The sequence below is a fragment of the Rhopalosiphum maidis genome, chromosome 3 (assembly GCF_003676215.2).
Source record: "Rhopalosiphum maidis isolate BTI-1 chromosome 3, ASM367621v3, whole genome shotgun sequence".
In the NCBI taxonomy this organism is placed as follows: Eukaryota; Metazoa; Arthropoda; class Insecta; order Hemiptera; family Aphididae; genus Rhopalosiphum; species Rhopalosiphum maidis.
Genome location: NC_040879.1, coordinates 37,698,306 through 37,723,389, shown reverse-complemented (window position 1 = coordinate 37,723,389; position 25,084 = coordinate 37,698,306). Strand labels below are relative to the sequence as shown.

The following is a 25,084-nucleotide window of genomic DNA, read 5'->3' as shown; positions in this document are numbered from 1 at the left end:
AAAAATACACGCATGTTAAATTGTTGTATATATGTATATATTATGCATTAAAAAAAATGCATAGTATATAATAATATTGTGTTTAAAGTCATAGCATATTAAATTCAAATATTACTTTTAGTACTGCATTGGCAGGTCTTGGAGGCCACACACGATTTGCTAAAATATTATCTAATTTTGGGAAGTAACCCTCTGCAATCGGTTCATTCCAGTTGGTCAAACGAACTACTCTATTCAAATTATTGCTTAACCGTTCCATGTTGTATCTAAATTGAAATGTATAAATATGCATATTGTTATAATATATAATATAATATACGTATATATACGAATACTATATATATGTAACTATATTAGTTGTACCGCAATAATATATCAACGCACAATATATACCTATACCAAAACAGTAATAATATAACTATTATCTATCTAATCATTATTCACCTAGCTATAATTTGTTGGTGCATGTAAAAAAATAATTCACCACGCCTGTCCTTATTTACAATATTGAGCGGTCCGTCGAACGGGTAGACCAAATGCCAATGCCAGTGATGCAGGTTGATGCCAATGTCTTCGCGGAAATAACTAATCCTGTGCTCCAAGTCCAGGTTGTTGGCAGAATAATCGTGCGGTATTTCGATTGGAGTCTATTGCAAAAACATATATATATATATATAATATATTTATTGTAAATTAACTGTATAGACTAGGTAGCAGGTATTATGTATAGATACGAAAATTATTATAATATTATGGTTTTCCTTCTTGGACATTTAGGTAGGTATAGTTTAAACCAAAATGCGTATTTTATGACCTCGTGATCTTATAGAAACAATTTTATTTCACATATTTTAGACTTTTTTAGAAATTCATATATGTGTTATAAAAATGTATAATATATATCATATATGTATGTTTATTAAGAAGAATAAGCAATTCAAACGGAGGTATACAAACTATATAGCTTTATTCATATTATAATATTATTATAATGTGGGTAAACTTCACATAGGACAACTTTTTATTATTGCCCTATTTTTTTAGAAAAAAGTGTAGAACTACGTAGTTTGCATTATAAAAATATTTTATTTTCATAACCTAATTTTATTTTATTTTTAATTATATAAAATATAAAAGCCATTACAATAATCAATGCGGAAATTATACATTTTTAGTTTTATCACTTGTAACTAACCTAACCTTCTCTTAATACCCATGCGCTGTTCATATTGTACCTATATAGGTACACGGATAAAAGCCCCACGCTGTGAAATTAACTTACCCTAGAGCCGGCTTGAACCACAGCCGATTCTTCTCTGGCGCGGCTGAACACCGAAGAGTCCATGTACAGACTAGGAAACATTTCGGAGTGCGATGGTAGTCTTAAATTGCGAGTGTCGGGTCTGTGTATTATTACTACGGACAGTGCGTAAATAAACATGTACGGGTTGATCCGGTCGCGACAGTACACGGAAAGTGATAAGAGTTCGTCGAACGATTTCGTGTCTGAAAAACGTAGATTTAAATTTTAACTATAATTATTATTAATAATATGTTATTGTTTAAAATCATTTAAATTAGGTACTATCATATTAAAATAGTATGTGTTTCACTAAACAATAATTGTTTTTAATATTATTAGCTATTACTTTATTAGTCATTATCCATTATTCATTACTTATACTACACGTGCATTTATTTGTTTATATTATTTATACTAACTCATAAGAATCTCGATGAGCTTCGAGGCCATTTTTACTGTGGGATGGGTTGAAAAGCGAAAATGGCGCATCTCTACTAAGTCCTAGTGGAATCGATAAGTCAGGAATATTGTTCAACTTGATGATTGGAATGGTTTTACCACCGGGAAAACGAGTTTGAATGTCCGATGCCAATGGCTTGTAACGGTCGATCTGAATAAATAAGAATAAAAAAGACAAATATATTATATTATTATATTCAAATAGGTTTCGTAATATTATTGTGGTATCGAATAATATTTACTATAATAGTATTTTTTATTATAATCGGAAACCATCATTATATATAGGACGTAAGTACATAATAATATTTAAAAACTTAAGTTGAAGTATTTTTTAATTTCTTAATTTCAAATTGATGCGTTAAACGTTGAATTAAATGGTAAATAATAATAATAAACTATAAAAACAAACGTATTTTACTCACCAAGTATTCAGTAGGCACATCGAAAGACACATTATCATCGCCTTTCCCAATGAATATAGGTTCAGTAGGACGATCGAACAAGTATAAAATATTATTTTTGTCTGTCATGATATTCCTTTCTATTTCCTTTATTTTATACATGTAACATAAGAATGAGAAAATTAAGTTATATAAATGTTAATGATCAATATTAGTATAGGTATATTATAATTTATATTTATAATGCATGTTATTTTTGTATGTGCATTGCAGTAGATATTTATGAATAAATTAAACGTTTTAATTTAAAAATGTTAAATGTACTAATCCCAGAAGTTTAATTATAAAATATAGTTCAATATAAAATTAATGTTTCAATAATTATACTATAATTTATATTTTTACTCGTAATGATAGACTAGACTTATGCTATATAATTAGTATTTATGTTAACGCGGTTTGTCACGTTCACATAACATATAAGCATAAGTTGCATGGCACATACTATATATAGTCTTATAGGCTTGTCTACGGAAGAGACAGGGTCCCATCGACTTATTGGAGGATTTTACCAGTAAAAAGTACCTAACCAGTACCTAACTCATTGGTCACCAATTAATATTTTTGAAGGGTCACATTAGGCTCGTCATTTTCAGATGGGGCAAAGCAAATTTTTGAGGGGGCATTATATATAGTCTTTCTAATATTTTTAATATTATTAGGGGGGGCAACGCCTCCATTGTCCCCCTCCCGTGGCTACGGGCCTGGACCACATTAGGAATCTGAAAATTTTTCGCGGGCCATTAAAATTCTAAGTACATATTTACATTAATTAAAAACCAATAATAACTAACAAAAATAATAATTTACAATCATAAATTCATAACACATACATTTTGTTGTAATACCTATGTGTTATTTATTCTTTGTCTGTGGGCCGGATAAAATGTGTTCGCGGGTCGTATGCGGCATGTGGGTCGCCATTTGGTGACTCAAGACCTAACTTATGTAGTATGTAAAAACTAAAATTTTACAATTTGCCTCCCCAGGCCATGGAGGTCTGGACACGCTTATGTATAGCCTATAGGCTTTACCTCCCGCCTTTTCTGAGACCACATATTATTATAGTACATACAATTATACAAAATAATATCAAATTAATATAGCCAAACTACACCTATGATAAAGTTATAAATTAATAAATTGTTGTCGATATATTTAGTTCTGATACATTTCACTCGATAAATAATGGATATCTTAATGAAATTTATAGGCAATATTATATATAGCGGGTAGGTAACACTGTGATATTAAAATTCCCGATGTCGGAAATGGATAAGTAATTATACGTAAAACTACAAAAGTAAACTCTTCCCCTTGAAAAATTAACATATTTTTAAAAGTAAGTCTTGAAGAACTAAAAGTAACAGTGTATAAATCATAAATGTATAATATTTTGTTATAAACTACCTCAGGTAAAATAAATTAATCTCAATTCATGGTTTAACTGAGAAAATCGTAATATGATAAATGTTATTGGTATGATGTTTCGGTAACGAAATATTACAAGATCTTATAACTTATAAGATTCTATCAAGATTTAAGATTCTATAAGCTAAATAGGTAGTACCTATATATTTAATATTATATATTAGATTATCATATATTCAAATTTCAAAAGTGTTCTAACTATAGAAACCTATTGTAGGGACATTAGTTAAATTATTATACAATTGGTTAAATTTTTTTTTTTAATAGAAAATCAAATAAGAATTTTTTTTTTTTAATTATAAATAGGTTTTAATAGACTTTGTCACAATACATGTAAACATGTTATAGTATATTGTAGCTGTGTCAGTCTTTAAAGTTAACAATTTATTGTAGTACAGTAAAAACTCTTTATAACGAAATTCGTTACAAAGAAAAACTCTATAGAACGTAAATATTACATTAATAAATTGGTTTGATTTGTAACTTATTATATAATTCTTATACCCTCTATATTACGAAAATTCTCTATAACGAAAGAAATCTTTTGGTCCCTTCAAATTCGTTATAGAGAGTTTTCACTGTATATAAAAATGACACTCTCTTTACTGACAACAGGTAAAAAAATTAATACAATCAATTAAGATTTTTTTAATTTTAAAACATTTAGAACCTACAATGTTATACGAAAGACTAAAATCTCTTCTATTTTAATTTTTTTTATAAATAGAAATATTTATACTTGGTACAATAAGTATAACAATTTAATGCACGATCCCGCAAAAGTTGTATCTAATTACATTTCAAAATATTGAATATACGCAAGTGTTCTTTTTGTTTTTGAATATTCCAAGTTATTTTTTTTATACCTAATTAAATGAAAAGCGAAAATTTTAGTTATTTTGTTTCAATTAAAAAAAATGTTGAAACTTTTCGTCACTGCATATATTATTATTTACGATAGGTATTAGATTGATACAAAATAAGTTTTAAAATATTAAGAATAATTTGAAGCTATCAATACCATGAATATGAACCTATTCACATAATTTACGGTATTGGCTATAATAATAAGTTATGAGTAAATAACGGCTATACTGATATTGCATTAAATAATGTTTTAATAATACGTTTTTTGAAACAAAAATATTTCATTCATATTAGCGTATTACTATGAGTAATATAAATTTAATAACAATATAAATAAATAATTAAATATTCTTAGAAATATAGGCTGACACATTTTGATTTTCCGTTCAAAATTAAAACTTTGAAATGTTTCAATGTGCATATTATATATTTGATATATAATAATAATATAAATAAGAAAAAATTATATATTATTATTAAATTTAAAATATGTTTATAATGATTAATTATATATATATACATAATTACCAGTAGTGTCTGTATAATAATATACTGTTTAAACTTCAGTATTGACTGTAGAATATATAATAATATACACTTACGTGTATATTGAACGAGCAGAAAAATTTATTCGACTGATGATGTCCTATGCATTAATAGCGCTTTTATATCGAATTTTGAATATAAAAAAAATCAAGTATACTCGTATCATATAATTACGACTAGTTATTGTGGTGAACAATTTATATTTCCCAGTTGAAAAAGACCTAGACCACATGATATAATTCCGTTTCCGTGTTGATTGGAATATTAAATATTAATATAGACAACTCTGTAGCGAGCTCTTGTATTATAATATGCAGCAATTAGATTATTTGGTATGCATTATTTGTATATTAAATCTCTGGGAATTTTCGGAAACTAAAACAGGAAGTTGTTGTGGTTATTCATATTTCGATAACTGGCTAATCTATAACTTTAACTACTGTTTTGCAATTCAGAGCTTATAATTTAACATAACCATCTATAATTTTTCTCACTGCACGATTAGCATATCGAGTGTTAAAAGACGAATTTCTATATTAACCATCGTGATTATCTAAACTGTAAAGTATAGCGTAGTATATAGGTATAGCAGTACCTAAATTTAAATTACATTTAACATAATTCAATAAATGTATTTGGTAGCTAAATAATAAATATATTATATTAGAGCGCGGATTTGTATTCACTAAAAAGTATCGAAATATGCCATAATATAATATGCAGTAAAAATCATGAAAATATGTAAAAAAAAATATGCAAGAATTTTTTATTTTTTTAAAATTTACAAATTAAACAACTTATAATAATCAATTACTTAAATGCTTAATAAAAACAATTTAGGGAATTTTCTGAACAACTTAATGTATTTTTAAAATTTTATTTATTATTAAAATGAATAATCATATGCATTTTGAGTTTTTCTTCTATGAATTTATGACGTTTGGTGGTTAACATATTTTTAAAGACTGAGAACGAATGTTTGACGTCAACCGAAGTTATTGGGGCATATTTGAAGCAACTTAGTATTATCGGGTCTTGATAAAGATCTTCGAGCTAAACGTTTTCGCCTAATAGTACTGTTATTAACTTAAACACACGTTTATTTTCAGCATATTCACGATTTACGGACAATGACAAACGATGTAATCGAGTGCCGAGTGGTATGTCGATAACTGACTGACACAGCAAGAGCGATTAAGTTTACGTCGTAACTCGTAATCGATAATATATCTTATAAATAAATATATATAATTTATTATTTAATAACTATAAAATTTAGTTTTCATTTTTCTGCTTGATAAAATATTATTTTATACATTTTTTTTTAAATTTCTGCTTCAATATGCAATCAATTTTGAATTTTTCCAAAATATGCAATAACATTTAAATATGCAGAAATATAAAAAAAAAAATAAATTCACCATTATTTTCAAATTATGATGATTCGTGGAGATAACTAACAAAAATCCAAAAAATATTAAAAGGAAAAAAATTTACAATTGCATAGAAATCCGCGCTCTAATTTATAATATATAATAATATAATAAGACTGACATTTGACAATTTAAGTTTTAAAAATGAATTTATAAGTGTATTTTGCCATGAGTAAGCCATTGTAATGTAGTAATGTACTAATGTATATTTAAAATTATAATTCAATGATAAAACATTGCATATGAAAAAAATTCTGAATGGACGGTCTATCAGCCAACATTACTATGAACACTAAATATATATTATATGAAATATTCATATCGTCATATTGCTAATATTATTATAGTAGATATCAGAAATCTATTTTACTAATTAGTTAGTATAAAACGATGAGTTGAATCAATTCTTATAAAAAATAATACACTTTGTTCGATACCGGGATATATTTTTAAAGAAGAATTTACAAATTAACAGATAGTTTCATTGGTACCCACTAGTTCCTTACATGAAATTAAATATGATTTTTCTGGGTTTCCATCTAATTTATTAATTAAGAAGACGTTATACCCGCATCTGTTGTCTCTGTCTTACTAACGTAGATCATAACAAATTTTCGTTCAGCAGAACACATTTTGTGATGTTAGCTTTAATATTAGAGTAAATATATCTATTATCAAATTTAAATGTAAGAATATTATCTAGGGAATCTTATAGGCTTTTATTGATATATTAAATTTTAAGTGAGTTATGGTTATGTAAATTATTAAAACTTTTTTTTTTAACTTTTTTTAAATTTTTAAACTTCTTTAGATCATAGATCATAGATCACTTCTTAGATCATATAATCTAACCAATAATGAAAATCCATAATAATGTTATTATTTTTATATTATAAAATTAGTTAAGAAATATAGATTTGTACATTTAATTACGTAAAATATACAAAATTGCAAAAAAATTGCAATAAATTGCAACATAAAATTAAATAAAAAGACTGTAATTAATACAAATCGTGACACAGATTTGAATCATTTGATGATACAAATAAGTTAAATATCAATTAGATCCAATGTTTAATTATAACTTTATACTGTAGTTTATATAAGTAATTTTGTAAAAATAGGAATTTAAAATGTCTTAAAAAAATAATTGCTATTATACATATTTTAGATATTATGGTTTCAGTATGAACTACTTATGGTTATGAAGAATCTTTTATTGATTTTCAAAACTTAATAGATACAAAAAGACAATTTTTGCAATACCAACGCATTTTGACAAATAATTATAAAAAAAATTGTGCATAGGTATATATTTTTAATATTTTTATACAAATTTAAAAATAACTTTTGAGTGTAATTTTTTAATTTTCAAGCATTTTGACCGAGTGGATTTTTTTATTGAAATTTAAAGATAAAAAAATGAAATTTTCTCATGACTATATAATCTCAAAAACAGCTAAATAAGTTTTATCGCATAATGAAAATAATAATATAATTATTTGGTTATTTCTTTTTTGAAATACAATAAATATCAAAAATTGTTTGAAGAGAAATAATTATTTAACGGGTAAATATCGAATGTTGTAAATATTTGAATTTTGATCATACAAAATATGTATTCAGCTATCAGATAGAATTTTTTTTGAATTTATAAGTTGAAAATTAATAATGAACTTCGTAATTAATTTTTAAAACTTAGGTATAAAAAAAAAAATTTAACTTTCAACTACAAAATCATTTACTAATTTCCACGATTTTTAAGAACTTTGTTAAAAATCTAACTTTAAACGCTTATAAAAAATATTAGCATTATAGATTTTTAAATTTTTTAAACAAGAAATTATAGGAGTTTTGTATTTTCAACTTTTTAAGTAATTTTACCCAGCAAATAATTTTTCTTATGTATATATGTAAATAGCTCAAAAGTAATTGAAATATTTTTTTGTGGATAAAAAGCAATAATATAAACATTGGGTGAAACATTCAAGTCTATGGTTATTAGTTTTTGAGTTACGTCAAGAAAACAAAATACATTTTGTTAAAATTTATGCTTGCGTAAAATTTCCTGTTTTTCTTTAATTTTTTGTTTGTTTTCCAGATTATAAAAATAAGTAGGTACCTACTGAGAATTTTTAAATTTTATCTAACTCCAAAGTACAAATTCAATTAAATTTGATATCCATTACTTCTCACATTTTTGAAAATCGAATATTTTATCTAGAACTTATCGTGTACTCATCCACAAAAAAATCACATTATTGTAAAATCAATACATTATTCATCTATCCGTTTTGAATCTAAAATGTATTTAAATAATCATAGAGACTGTGTATAAATCAATAAAATGTTCAATTTTTATAACTCAAGCTAGAAAATTCTAGGTAAGGCTGCACCGTTCTAAAGTAGGTAAGTTTGTATTTATATATCGTTGATTTATTTAGTTCTTAATTAATTATTTGGGTATAACTGATTGAAGAAAAAAGTCTGGAAATTGGAATGCAAATTTCACATATTATCTATTAGAGCGATTTTCAGGAAGTCATACTTATGGTTATGACATATTATCCAGGTCTGAGGAATCTATACTTTATTTAACATAAATAACAAAATTTTATATACAACAACAAATAATGGCAACAATTTTATTAAAATCTTTAGGTAAATATTTTATAAAGTATGTTTAATTGAGTTGTAGTGTGAAAAAGGGTACACTATTAGTTTTCCTTTATAGTTTATTAAGTATAAACTTATAATTGTATAAGGTTATAAAAATATTTTTTTCACATTCCGTTAGTTTCAATTAATACTTTCTAACCCAAATTATTATGTTTTGAATCAAGATTTTTATTTCTAAAATAGATAGGTAATTTATATTACAATCAATTTAATTTATCATAAGCTTGTCAGTGTTTAGTGCGAAAAACGATGATATAGGTAAATGCTTTGAATGATACACAGCCAGATATTAACTTAGCCACAGTGCCATACAGCACCTTTATTCCAAATAGAGTTGATGATTTGGGTAATTTTACAGTGATAAATAAAGATGAAGATAATAGTTTTTATCTCATTTAATATTGAAGTATTTATTGAAATATACAATTTATATTATTATACATACATTGTAAGCACCCGGGTGCGCGTGTCAATATATTATGTATAGTTTAACTTTCTATTGTAATGTGAAGCAATACTTATCAGAGGTGTTGACCAGTTGCCCTCAACGGTTGTTATCGGGATTTTAAAAATATACCAGTTGCCCTCGACAAACGTACCAGTTGCCCCCACATGTTAATATATACACGATTACAATGTATAGCCCGTAAAATAGGGGAGGTAAATATACAAACAATAAATAAAACTATTTATAAAAATAATATAAAATAGTATAAAATGAAAGAAAAAAATGCATTTGTTTGGAGTTATGTATACCTCTACCTAATATTGCATTTTGTAATAATTACTAACAAAATAATATGAATACAATAGTTAATGAAGTAATAAATATTTTTATTAAGTGGTAATCAATGTGATAATTTGTTAATAAAAAAATAGTATACAATTATAGAAAAAATACATATGCTAATAATAATTACTAACAAAATAAAATGAAATAATAAATATTATAATTATGTGGCATTCAATGTTATAATTTGTAAAAAAAAAAAAAATAATTAAATATAATAATTATATATTATGTTTTATTATAATAACTACTAACAGATTTTACAAAATCTAATCTACTAATATTCTTATTTTTATATTTATTTATAAAATCTTCAATACGGACTTTTTTGTTTAAGTATGTGCGATTAGTTATATTTTTAATTTCGGCTAAGATTATTAATACAGTTTTCATTTTATTCATATTATTTGTATACTATATTATATTTATTATTTATTACAAAATACAACATCATGTATATATTATAACTGCAAGTATCAAAATTGTATACTATTTTACATTATTTTTATAAATAATTTTATTTATTGTTTGTAAATTTACCTCCCCTATTTTACGGGCTATATATTGTAATCGTGTATATATTAACATATAAAGGCAACTGGTGCATTTTGCTCTAGGTAGTTTGGGGGATTTGGTATAAAAAAAAGTACTTTTGAGGGCAACTGGTACACGCCTATGATCAATACCACACACATACATAAATATGATTATGTGACGTCAATGACGCGTATATATAGTGCTCTTTTTGTGTACAAGACTCGCTCTCGGACACTCTTGGACACGGTACGTTGTACGACGTGTGTCTAAATCTAGTTGCATATTAAATTTATATTATACTGTTATAATAATCATAAAGTTGTGTTACTATTTGTGTTAAATACCTCAATATTCAAGTTCACTCAGGTTTCAATATCAACAGTATTTGAAGACAGAAGATGAAGTATACATTTTACCAAAAACACCATAGATGTGTAGCACATACAGTATGTGTCATACTCTCAATTTAATTGTTACTAATGTAAGGGAACTTTTTTATTTTTAAATTTTAGACTCATATTATATATTATTATCAAATTACAGGATATTCAAAAAGGTATTTTTGGTGCAAAAATGTAGTATCCCCTTAGCACAATTAATCCATCTTAAGAATAAGCAAAACCGATCCAGTAAAATTGCCGATTTTATTAAAATTTGTAATACCGTCTACACCAACCAAAATTAGATAGAATTATGATTTTTTTGAAGAATTCCAAATTAAAGTCTGGGCAGTTTTGAGTGTTTGATGATATTGGTAGATATTGTACGCTTTAATAAAAAATAATATATTATAATTCCTTGAAGAATAAACACAGATCATTAGTTATTGTTTTAGACCTTTTGCAAAGTGAAAAAAAAATATGTTTTTGATTTTCTAATATCTTCTATAACTGAGTTAATTTACAAGTATGAACCAATATTTATTAAAAACCAATCAAAAATCTGTTTACCATTGGTAGAAATAATAATAATAAGTATTGAGAAATGATTTGAAAATTATATTAAGCAACCAATTTTTGACAACAGTAGCTATTTTACATATATATTTTAAAATTGTTTGGATAAAAAACCAAGATTTAAGTGATTTGGCTATTTCAGATTTAGAGAAAACCCATTTTAAATATGTTTAATTTAAATGAAAATAAATGCTCACGTGTTGCCTGTAAGTTTCGTTGTTACGACATATACTACCCGCCTCGTCATATGCTTGGTTATACAGCCCAGTTAAAGTATTGTTGGTTTACATGTTGTGGGTTAATTTTTCTGGTTTTCTCTGTATAAAAGATACACTCAGGAGGAGTGTGTAACACTAGTTGCCTCCCGAAGTCAAAAAGGTCAACAATTTTTATACGAATTGCCTCCAGACTATATATGAGTTGCCTCCCAGCGTACCCTAAATTTTATCGTAATCGAAAAGGGTTTAGTACTAGTTGCCTCCCAACGAGCAGGTAATAAATGTATAAGTAGTTCCAAACATTTTCAAACTTCATGTATTAAAATAAGTTAGATATTTTGAAGTCGTAATTTTTTTGACTTTTGTGCATTCCAGTGACACATACGTATAGTCTATACAACTTTCATTAAGATAATATTATACTGTTTTGTAAAAACCAGACTTGAGCCTGACTGGTATAACTATTAGCTATCGAGGATCTTTAGTTGATTTTCAACACTCGTGTCTCGTGTTATCGTTTTACGATTTTATTGTTACAAATTTTTACAGAAGTGGTTTTAAATTTTCGAAGTAGTTTTTAAAAAATTAATCAAATTGAAGTGCGGACAATGATAAGTGAAAAGGGAAAATGTGTCAAAATAATCAATAATTTTAAATTTAGTTTTCAAAAGAAGTTAGCCTCCGACGTTCAACGGTAGAATTGTATGATAAAAATATGTAAAGCTTTTTTAAAAATAGATAAAAATGACCAAGTAATATTTAATGAAAGTAAGTTAATCCATAATAAACCAAGAACCATTATCTGAACAAGTATTTAATAGACAAGAAATTAGTAACTCTTTAAAAAGAAAAGCAGTCACTAAAACATTATTATGTAAAAGGCCGTCAAACTTATTACATGCAGAATTAAAACAGCATTAAATAGATAGGTACTATTACAACTACCGATGTATTGTACGTAAAAAAAATGTACATCGAGCTCGTAGTTCAATTTTACGAAACTTTCCTAAAACGATAAATCCAAGCCTCTTGACGAGAGTAGGTAAAAAAATAATTTTTTCTCATAGCCAATTTTCACTCGGACATGAACATCTCCCCTGTACCAGATTATGCGTAGAGGTACAGTACATAATAAACGGGGTGAAATGAACAATAACCGAGATTTCAAGGGCCCTGTACCAGATTATGCGTATTAGGTCGTATTTTATGTCTTGCTGATGATGTCAAACTCTTTATTTAAATCAATTCAAATGAAAACTATTTAAAACTGCGAAGTGATATTAATCGATTCGTGGAGCTGTTTGACAAATTTAATCTGTCTCTAACCATATCGAAATGTAAGGTCATGACTTTCACCAGATCTCGTACTTCTCTACTTTTCCTTTACCATCTGCGGGATACTGTAATTTCACCTTGTAATGATTTTATTATGGATCTTGGCTTTAAACTTAATAGCAATATTGACGCGAGCCTTCATATTGATATGATTCGCTATTCTGGGCTAGGTAAATTGAGTCTGAAATACCGTTTTTGTGGTAAACTGAGTTCCTGGTTATAATAGGTTTAGTTTCCAAAACAGCACATTTTCTTTCTCTTTTTTACAGGCTTAGTACTATCTGTTATGTTAATATAACAGGCGTGGTCAAAAACGTGCCTTTTTTGATTTTAATATTTAATATAATTCATTACGTAATATACGTTGTATATAAAAATCACAATTAATTAAATATATAATATATAAATTAAAGTCAATTTTTTTTCATTTATTACTATTTATTGTTATTATGTACATTTATTTGACATGTTCTTAACGAATTCAAATCTTGAAATATTTTTTTTTCATATTTCAATATTTCTTGTTTCAAAAAAATATTTTTTCTATTGTTATTTTTTTTGTTTTAATTACCTCTTTGCTATGTATTTTTATATATGTATCTATTTGAATGTAATTAACAAAGCAAATCGGTAATCGATAATCATTAACTGGTGACTGGTCACTATACAGTACTCATTGAATATAGAGACTTTTTATTTTTAAGTAGGTACATCGTCGTCATTTTTAAATTATTCATTTGAAAAATATTATTACTCGGGACTCAGTTTACCTAACACGATAAAGTCTTTTGGACTCAATTTACATATCCACCCAATTATTTGGGTATTATTTTAAATGAACCTATAAGACATTTGATGACGCACGCCAACACGGACCCCACATTTAACTTTCTAAATTTGTACACACACTTCAAACGTACTTCTATTGTTTTGTATTTAATATCATCATGTAGTAATTGTAATATTTCTTTTTCCGTATATCTACTTAATTTTATTGAGGGCTCAGCCTGTATAATTCATAGTAAATAAATAATTAAATAAATACGATAATCAACAGGGTAAAATGTTCAATATCCGAGATTTTGAAGTTGCGACGTTTCGAACTTGTCGAACGATGTCTGCCCAGCGGTCGACTGCCCAGTTTGCTATCCTAGGCCGAGTCCACTTAGCAACGGAGTAGAGATTTGTATTTTTTTTTTATAAAAAACATGGATCAGATATAATATAATAATAAAAAAACACTATTTTATTAAATAATATTTAAGATTCTTTTATTTCGTCGGATACACAGGTGCATCAGCATGATAACAATAATTAAAAACGAACATATGATTAAAAATAATATGAAAAAAACATAACCGTAACGCCGCTTATCCGGTAGCGTTTACCGCCACGGGAAAGAGTTATGTATTTTTTTTACTTCATTTTTCTTTTATTGCACTGACACCAAAATAAATATATTCATAATAATAACGAAAATAAACGCGCATAAAAAAAACAAATGCGTTCGTTCGGCGTATATTCGACACACAGTGACACAGATAGGAGGACAGACTACGGACGGCGCAGATTATCGTGATTATGTAAGGTAAATAAAATTTACAAATAGCATAATGCGGTGATTGGCGAAAATATGTTATAGACTTTTCACCCCGCCACCACCTTCACCACAATACATTATCTGCCATGATGATCCGATACCGCTTATTCTGTCATCTGATATTTTAGAGCTTTTTCCACCGTCTGGTAACGAACATGATACAGTTTCACTCCAAAATATTTTGGCACCTGATTTTCTGTCACCGGATATTTTTGGGACCATCTCAGCATCAATACAACATATCAATTACAGCACCGGAATAGAATTTTTCAATCGATTTGTCAGAGAGGGAAATTTCGCCAAATATATTCGCTCTCCCACGTGTCCATGGGAAATTACGACAAAATCAATCAGACGCTGAAGTTTGGTTTAATGGCGGATACAATGAGGCGTTGTACAATCTAATATTAAGAAAAAAAACAGAAGTTATCGAAATGAAAAATATATTTTGCTCACTCCAAACCCCGGATATTGTTCATTTCACTATGTTGATTATCGTATTGTGGGTATGCCGGGTGTGTGGAACTGTGGACCTAGAACCGGCTTTGTTATCCTACTGACGAGCATTTGATTTTGTTTTTTTCGTGTAATTTTTTCGATCAGATATTTGTTGGGGTATATGGTTCTAAGTATTTCACTCGAGTAAAATTAACCAGCAATAGGTTTAGCCATAAAATCTCGTAACTGATAAGTAGGACGCGAAAGTTGTAGAAGCTAAAAAAGGCAAAATATGCACGAAAAAATTGCAAAATATTATGCATTAAAAATAATAAATATGCAAAACAATTATTCTAAATTCCAAAAATAAAATACATCAGATGTTGCTAATAAATTAATAATATACATAAAAACTATTTATAACTGAAAAAAAATTATATCTGGTTAACATTTTGGCATTTTATCGAATTGAAAATAAAATTAGCTCTGGAGGAAGAGGTATTCCAGGATTTACAGTTTTAAATAATACAGTTTGTGAAGAACTGTTAAAAACTTTTTTTTACACTTGACACTAGTTTATCTACTTTAGAGTAATTTACACGAACTTTCTTTGCAACTCTGTGCAATCCATGCGCTAAACATGTTACGTGTATTATTTTAGGATAGAGAACTTTTATAGTGTCGCCTGCTTTTTTCACGTAAGGTGCTGCATCAGACAAAAAAAACTATACATCTAAATACATTTATATAGGTTGAGAAAAACATTAATATTTTTAGAAAAATATTAAATATGCATAATATGCGTATAAAATCAATGAAATATGAACCTTTTTAGCTAAAATTGGCAAAATTTGTAAAATATGCATTTTTAATTTTTTAACTCACCATTGTATACTTCAGATTTCCAGCTAGGTCTGCTATAAATTGAGAGCATACAGAGCAATATGCAATTTCTACAACTTCTGAACCCTACTGACAAGTGACGGGTATTGTTTTATTTATTTTGATTATTTCGAATATTTCCGTAGACCAATTGGGTAAATAACCTTTTGTAAACATGCATCTTTGTGTACTGATACGAATGCTTCCACCGATTTAATTTTTGCATTGTAATTTCATGTTATTTTAATTTCACTGACGTCGGATCAGCATCTGTTTGTACCTATAATTTTATTTTTTAATTATTAAATTCGTTAAGCAGAAACGGTAAAATTGAAATCCATTCGTGTGAGCCGCGCGCCAAAAACTCTCTTAACATTTTTACTTTTAAAGTACAATTAAAACGTTCAATAACACATGTTTTCATAATGCTTAACGTCGAATATTTGTTCATATTATACTTGGATATTGGTGCGTCGAAAGTGGTATTGTAAAATTATTTTCCGTTATCGAGTTGTACAAGTTTTGGCGAGCGATATAGTAATATTTTAGACATTGTGTTTGTGAATTCTTTTCTAGTTGTCGATTTTAATGCTAAGCCCACACAAATTTATTAAAACAGTCCATCACACATAAAATATACTTTTAACCTATATATTTTTTTTTGAATATGGTATCATTTCGACCAAATCAGCTTGCCATAAATCATTTTTTCCCGCATACATTAACTCGCCGTCTAATACGATTTTTCCTTGACGGTTTGTGTAGTTCAATAGCGATTTCACGTTTAGACATTTGGAATTCGTTTTATTAGACTAGCTTCACGCAATAATTATTCAAATATGAATGTTATTTTATTGAAGACACCTGTATTACTTGCAGCTTTTGATGTTAAAAGTAATCGTAACCGGTCCACTAATTCATCAGCACAATCACAATAATATATGGTTTTTTTTAATTTCATAGACAGTTCACCATCCTATGGAAATAGTTTACTAATTACATCCTTATATTTAATAACTTAGTTATTTTTAATTTTTTTTTCTGTCCAGAGTCAAATGTGCCGACGTCTGAAATAATATAGATTTATATACTTCTAAATCGTTAACGGCATAAATAAGTGGATTCTTCAAAAATAATAACTGAGTTTGACCTGAGGTTGTTAGATATTAAGTAGTACCATCAATAAGAATAATGATTACAATAAATCTCAATTCTTTTTGGCCTTATCTGATAAAGTTTTCGAATCGTGCTCTAGCTCAGTCACAATAAAGTTAGCGTCATAATTGCTTAAATTATGAATGAAGCACGGTACAAATTTAGGCTGTAATAATTCTAGATTGCTAATAGAACATAATGTCTGCCAAATTTCCCAGTAAATGGCAATGATCTCTGACTTTTTGATTTTCTGTTAAAAAGCATTTACATATTTCACAGTATTTATATTATCAGTGTTTAATTTCTTCCACCTAGCTCATTATTATTGGCACATTTGTCTTCAGCAATTTCTCTACCCTCCATACCCTCCATCCAACATCTACAATTTCATCCACAAAACGCTTAGCCACGTCCTTGGCCCCCTTACTACCCCAATAAACTACTGAAACTAAGGGGATGTTAAACCGTTCTAATAACTCTAGAGGGATGTCTTCCCTCGGTTTAACAACAAACCCAAAGCTCACGCGGCACGTGTTTGTTAATAAAAATGGTATTATTACTTTTTTGCTCATTGGTCTTTATTAACATTAACAAAAGTCAGCGTAAATGACAATATAATGCCGTATAGTGATTTTAAAATTGTTAAGCTCCAATATTATATTTACAGGGGATATTATAGGTAAAATCGCTTTATGCGAACCACATATCGACTTGTGCTCCGATGCCCCCTCCCCGCTCAATTTATATTTACAGTTTTGATTGTCGAATGTTGTATAACAACTCTTGCAGAATAAAACGCTTTCTTTATGACCAGTTATTTGAGACTTAATTATTCTAGAAAGTTTAAATATAAACATAATGTAATTTATCACTATTAATAATGAAAATCAGGTGGAAGTGGTCCCGTTTTTCTTTTTCAATAATTTTTGATGGAAAAATATGATGCACCAAATTATTGTTATTGTCATCATTATTACCCCCATTAAAATTAATTTTGGCTAATGGTAATGACTCTCTCTCTATGGGTGTAAATCTATATACAGTTAATAACATTTCATCAATACTTTCTATCCTATAACCACTTCCTCTTTATAGATACTTTTCATTTTCCTCCATTAATTTGTTGAAAGACTAATTTATTATAGAATCTAGATCAGAGTCTGCTAAAACCGCCCTTGCGGATGTCAGAAATGAACTATTCACGGACGAGTTCGCTATTTCAAGTTTATTGTATGTTGATTCCAGTTTCAAATTAAATTGTATTATCTTGTTTTGTAAAATATGTTCATTAAATGGGGCTTGATAAAGGAGAGAAAAGAATGATAGCTATGGATGTTATGAATACTTTTCGCAAAATAGTGGAAAGCAGTTCTATTGTGAGACGAGCTTATTTCTGTGAATCTTAACGTAACGGTTTAATCCATACTTGCTTTTTTAGCATATATACTTAGTATGGCATTTTCTTTGTGTACACGCTTGGTTTAAATCGTTTTTGAATCTCAACATTTTTAATATAAAAAAAAACGAAATATCCTATGCTCTATCTATGATATTAAATAAAAATATAATCTTATAAAAATCTTTGTTTTGAAAAAAAATCCTATTTTGTTTATAATATAAATATTTAAAAAATCTTACCTGTCACATCGCATAGTCCTGAATTCAAGACGCAGACTTCTCTTCATTGTTAGTATCTTTTAGCCATTCTTCCCAGGCAATCATTCTTAATACTGCGTCTATACATATTTTGTTAAACCAGGGTTTTTTCATCTTTTCCTATGCTGTCTCTAACATTGCTTCACACCTCATTCACATTGCCTGTTTTTGTTATTTTTACTTTAAAAGTATCGCAGATTCTTCTGCTGTAATAATTCTGATTATTAAATTCTTATAATTTTTCAATGTCGGATCTACATATAACATTTAATTTACGTCAGCATTGTTACATTAATAGAAGGCAAAGTTAGTGCACATATATGGAATAATTTTATTAAAAAAACCTAAGAAGAAGAGATCAAATTGTACATAGTTGATAATAATATAGATGAAGTTTTGTCCACAGAGAAATCTGATTTATTGATAAATATTGTTTGGCTCGCTTTCAACTTTCTAAAATTATAATAGAAAAATACCTTCATGACCTAGTTGATAGGCAACACAGTGTGCCGCTAACCGTATTTGAATTATATTATATTATTGACAACACCTGTGCATTAATAGCATTTTATTCTTTATTTTGGTTTAATATATAAAGTAATTTATTAACAAGCAGTATAATAAAATAATTGTTCAACAACAGTATAACATATAAATAATAATAATTTAAATTGTTTAATAACAGTATAATAATTTTAACGAAAAGCTAACTTTATAGTATAATTATAATAATGATAAAAATAATAATAAGGCTCGTCAGCCAAATAAAAACACTCACTGATAGTATGTTTACAATAGCGGATTTTATCCCACACTACCGTACGGGAGACGTAAATAATAAAAATAAGAATTGGCTATTACAACCCGCACTAGGCGAAGGTAATAATTTTTCTCAAGAAATAATAGTCTGTTTCAACATGGAATGATAAGTGATTATTCTCTTTTGAAAAATTGATTCACTTTATCGAAAAAATATATGTTAGCTTAAGATTTTGTTAAATCTAAAAAATTATATTTTGATTAATTTTTTTTTATATTATTTTAATTTTTATAGGACAGGTGAAAAACTTTAAGTAAAAGAAAAGATAATTGAAATGATGGATCTAGCGGGATATAAGAATGTAATTATAATTATAATTATCAAGACTGCCGTAAATCATTGTTTCAAAGAAATATAGAAAATTAAAAGTATACTTTAAATGTTTTGATAGATATCTTCTTCATCAATTTAGCTAGTATTAACTAAAAAGTATGTGTTAGATTAAAATTTATAATTAAATTCATTAAAAAAGTTATGTTTTGGGGTTCCGATAATGAAAGAAAACGATTCCAATTTGAAGGAAAACAGATTTATGAATCAGATATACCATCATCCATGGAGATAAAGGATGATGATACCATTTGTAATTGAAATCATTAAACATTGTTATGTTTAAGGTTTCAGAAATGGCATGAAAACGATTACTATTCGAAGGAAAACAGATTTGTGAATCAGATACACCAACATCCATGGAGATAAAGGATGATGATACCATTTATAATTGAAATCATTAAACATTGTTATGTTTAAGGTTTCAGAAATGGCAAGAAAACGATAACTATTCGAAGGAAAACGGATTTGTAAATCAGAAACACCATCATCCATGGAAATAAAGGATGATGATACCATTTATAATTGAAATCATTAAACATTGTTATGTTTAAGGTTTCAGAAATGGCAAGAAAACGAATACTATTCGAAGGAAAACAGATTTGTGAATCAGATACACCATCATCCATGGAAATAAAGGATGATGATATTATTTATAATTGAAATCATTGAACATTGTTATGTTTAAGGTTTCAGATATGGCAAGAAAAAGATTACTATTCGAAGGAAAACAGATTTGTGAATCAGATACACCAACATCCATGGAGATAAAGGATGATGATACCATTTGTAATTGAAATCATTAAACATTGTTATGTTTAAGGTTTCACAAATGGCAAGAAAACGAATACTATTCGAAGGAAAACAGATTTGTGAATCAGAAACACCATCATCCATGGAAATAAAGGATGATGATACCATTTGTAATTGAAATCATTGAACATTGTTATGTTTAAGGTTTCAGAAATGGCAAGAAAAAGATTACTATTCGAAAGAAAACAGATTTGTGAATCAGATATACCATCATCCATGGAAATAAAGGATGATGATATTATTTATAATTGAAATCATTGAACATTGTTATGTTTAAGGTTTCAGAAATGGCAAGAAAAAGATTACTATTCGAAAGAAAACAGATTTGTGAATCAGATACACCATCATCCATGGAAATAAAGGATGATGATACCATTTGTAATTGAAATCATTAAACATTGTTATGTTTAAGGTTTCAGAAATGGCAAGAAAACGAATACTATTCGAAGGAAAACAGATTTGTAAATCAGATACACCATCATCCATGGAAATAAAGGATGATGATATTATTTATAATTGAAATCATTGAACATTGTTATGTTTAAGGTTTCAGAAATGGCAAGAAAAAGATTACTATTCGAAAGAAAACAGATTTGTGAATCAGATACACCATCATCCATGGAAATAAAGGATGATGATATTATTTATAATTGAAATCATTGAACATTGTTATGTTTAAGGTTTCAGAAATGGCAAGAAAAAGATTACTATTCGAAAGAAAACAGAATTGTGAATCAGATACACCATCATCCATGGAAATAAAGGATGATGATACCATTTGTAATTGAAATCATTAAACATTGTTATGTTTAAGGTTTCAGAAATGGCAAGAAAACGAATACTATTCGAAGGAAAACAGATTTGTGAATCAGATACACCATCATCCATGGAAATAAAGGATGATGATATTATTTATAATTGAAATCATTGAACATTGTTATGTTTAAGGTTTCAGAAATGGCAAGAAAAAGATTACTATTCGAAAGAAAACAGATTTGTGAATCAGATACACCATCATCCATGGAAATAAAGGATGATGATATTATTTATAATTGAAATCATTGAACATTGTTATGTTTAAGGTTTCAGAAATGGCAAGAAAAAGATTCCAATTTGAAGGAAAACAGATTTATGAATCAGATATACCATCATCCATGGAGATAAAGGATGATGATACCATTTGTAATTGAAATCATTAAACATTGTTATGTTTAAGGTTTCAGAAATGGCATGAAAACGATTACTATTCGAAGGAAAACAGATTTGTGAATCAGATACACCAACATCCATGGAGATAAAGGATGATGATACCATTTATAATTGAAATCATTAAACATTGTTATGTTTAAGGTTTCAGAAATGGCAAGAAAACGATTACTATTCGAAGGAAAACGGATTTGTAAATCAGAAACACCATCATCCATGGAAATAAAGGATGATGATACCATTTATAATTGAAATCATTAAACATTGTTATGTTTAAGGTTTCAGAAATGGCAAGAAAACGAATACTATTCGAAGGAAAACAGATTTGTGAATCAGATACACCAACATCCATGGAGATAAAGGATGATGATACCATTTGTAATTGAAATCATTAAACATTGTTATGTTTAAGGTTTCACAAATGGCAAGAAAACGAATACTATTCGAAGGAAAACAGATTTGTGAATCAGAAACACCATCATCCATGGAAATAAAGGATGATGATACCATTTGTAATTGAAATCATTGAACATTGTTATGTTTAAGGTTTCAGAAATGGCAAGAAAAAGATTACTATTCGAAAGAAAACAGATTTGTGAATCAGATATACCATCATCCATGGAAATAAAGGATGATGATATTATTTATAATTGAAATCATTGAACATTGTTATGTTTAAGGTTTCAGAAATGGCAAGAAAAAGATTACTATTCGAAAGAAAACAGATTTGTGAATCAGATACACCATCATCCATGGAAATAAAGGATGATGATACCATTTGTAATTGAAATCATTAAACATTGTTATGTTTAAGGTTTCAGAAATGGCAAGAAAACGAATACTATTCGAAGGAAAACGGATTTGTAAATCAGATACACCATCATCCATGGAAATAAAGGATGATGATATTATTTATAATTGAAATCATTGAACATTGTTATGTTTAAGGTTTCAGAAATGGCAAGAAAAAGATTACTATTCGAAAGAAAACAGATTTGTGAATCAGATACACCATCATCCATGGAAATAAAGGATGATGATATTATTTATAATTGAAATCATTGAACATTGTTATGTTTAAGGTTTCAGAAATGGCAAGAAAAAGATTACTATTTGAAAGAAAACAGAATTGTGAATCAGATACACCATCATCCATGGAAATAAAGGATGATGATACCATTTGTAATTGAAATCATTAAACATTGTTATGTTTAAGGTTTCAGAAATGGCAAGAAAACGAATACTATTCGAAGGAAAACAGATTTGTGAATCAGATACACCATCAACCATGGAAATAAAGGATGATGATATTATTTATAATTGAAATCATTGAACATTGTTATGTTTAAGGTTTCAGAAATGGCAAGAAAAAGATAACTATTCGAAGGAAAACAGATTTGTGAATCAGAAACACCATCATCCATGGAAATAAAGGATGATGATACCATTTATAATTGAAATCATTAAACATTGTTATGTTTAAGGTTTCAGAAATGGCAAGAAAACGATAACTATTCGAAGGAAAACGGATTTGTAAATCAGAAACACCATCATCCATGGAAATAAAGGATGATGATACCATTTATAATTGAAATCATTAAACATTGTTATGTTTAAGGTTTCAGAAATGGCAAGAAAACGAATACTATTCGAAGGAAAACAGATTTGTGAATCAGATACACCATCATCCATGGAAATAAAGGATGATGATATTATTTATAATTGAAATCATTGAACATTGTTATGTTTAAGGTTTCAGATATGGCAAGAAAAAGATTACTATTCGAAGGAAAACAGATTTGTGAATCAGATACACCAACATCCATGGAGATAAAGGATGATGATACCATTTGTAATTGAAATCATTAAACATTGTTATGTTTAAGGTTTCACAAATGGCAAGAAAACGAATACTATTCGAAGGAAAACAGATTTGTGAATCAGAAACACCATCATCCATGGAAATAAAGGATGATGATACCATTTGTAATTGAAATCATTGAACATTGTTATGTTTAAGGTTTCAGAAATGGCAAGAAAAAGATTACTATTCGAAAGAAAACAGATTTGTGAATCAGATATACCATCATCCATGGAAATAAAGGATGATGATATTATTTATAATTGAAATCATTGAACATTGTTATGTTTAAGGTTTCAGAAATGGCAAGAAAAAGATTACTATTCGAAAGAAAACAGATTTGTGAATCAGATACACCATCATCCATGGAAATAAAGGATGATGATACCATTTGTAATTGAAATCATTAAACATTGTTATGTTTAAGGTTTCAGAAATGGCAAGAAAACGAATACTATTCGAAGGAAAACAGATTTGTAAATCAGATACACCATCATCCATGGAAATAAAGGATGATGATATTATTTATAATTGAAATCATTGAACATTGTTATGTTTAAGGTTTCAGAAATGGCAAGAAAAAGATTACTATTTGAAAGAAAACAGAATTGTGAATCAGATACACCATCATCCATGGAAATAAAGGATGATGATACCATTTGTAATTGAAATCATTAAACATTGTTATGTTTAAGGTTTCAGAAATGGCAAGAAAACGAATACTATTCGAAGGAAAACAGATTTGTGAATCAGATACACCATCAACCATGGAAATAAAGGATGATGATATTATTTATAATTGAAATCATTGAACATTGTTATGTTTAAGGTTTCAGAAATGGCAAGAAAAAGATAACTATTCGAAGGAAAACAGATTTGTGAATCAGAAACACCATCATCCATGGAAATAAAGGATGATGATACCATTTATAATTGAAATCATTAAACATTGTTATGTTTAAGGTTTCAGAAATGGCAAGAAAACGATAACTATTCGAAGGAAAACGGATTTGTAAATCAGAAACACCATCATCCATGGAAATAAAGGATGATGATACCATTTATAATTGAAATCATTAAACATTGTTATGTTTAAGGTTTCAGAAATGGCAAGAAAACGAATACTATTCGAAGGAAAACAGATTTGTGAATCAGATACACCATCATCCATGGAAATAAAGGATGATGATATTATTTATAATTGAAATCATTGAACATTGTTATGTTTAAGGTTTCAGATATGGCAAGAAAAAGATTACTATTCGAAGGAAAACAGATTTGTGAATCAGATACACCAACATCCAT

General features: G+C 27.7%; 1 protein-coding gene across 1 annotated transcript; it reads right to left on the bottom strand.

The window, feature by feature from the left end:
* Nucleotides 1-88: 88 nt before the first annotated feature.
* Nucleotides 89-1,753, bottom strand: LOC113557915 (phenoloxidase 1-like). The gene is made up of 4 exons (XM_026963453.1): nucleotides 1,723-1,753; nucleotides 1,283-1,506; nucleotides 445-647; nucleotides 89-266 (listed from the first exon to the last, which is right to left on the bottom strand). The coding sequence occupies exons 1-4, from the start codon at nucleotides 1,751-1,753 to the stop codon at nucleotides 89-91; spliced, it is 636 nt and encodes a 211-aa protein (XP_026819254.1).
* Between the last annotated feature and the right edge of the window lie 23,331 nt (nucleotides 1,754-25,084).

Excerpts from the sequence above, each read along its gene's own strand:
- LOC113557915 (XM_026963453.1), bottom strand. The coding sequence starts at position 1,753 with ATGGCCTCGAAGCTCATCGAGATTCTTATGA. Across the intron at positions 1,507-1,722 it reads GCTCATCGAGATTCTTATGA|ACACGAAATCGTTCGACGAA; the intron begins GTTAGTATAAAT and ends TACGTTTTTCAG. Across the intron at positions 267-444 it reads CACCAACAAATTATAGCTAG|ATACAACATGGAACGGTTAA; the intron begins GTGAATAATGAT and ends ATTTCAATTTAG.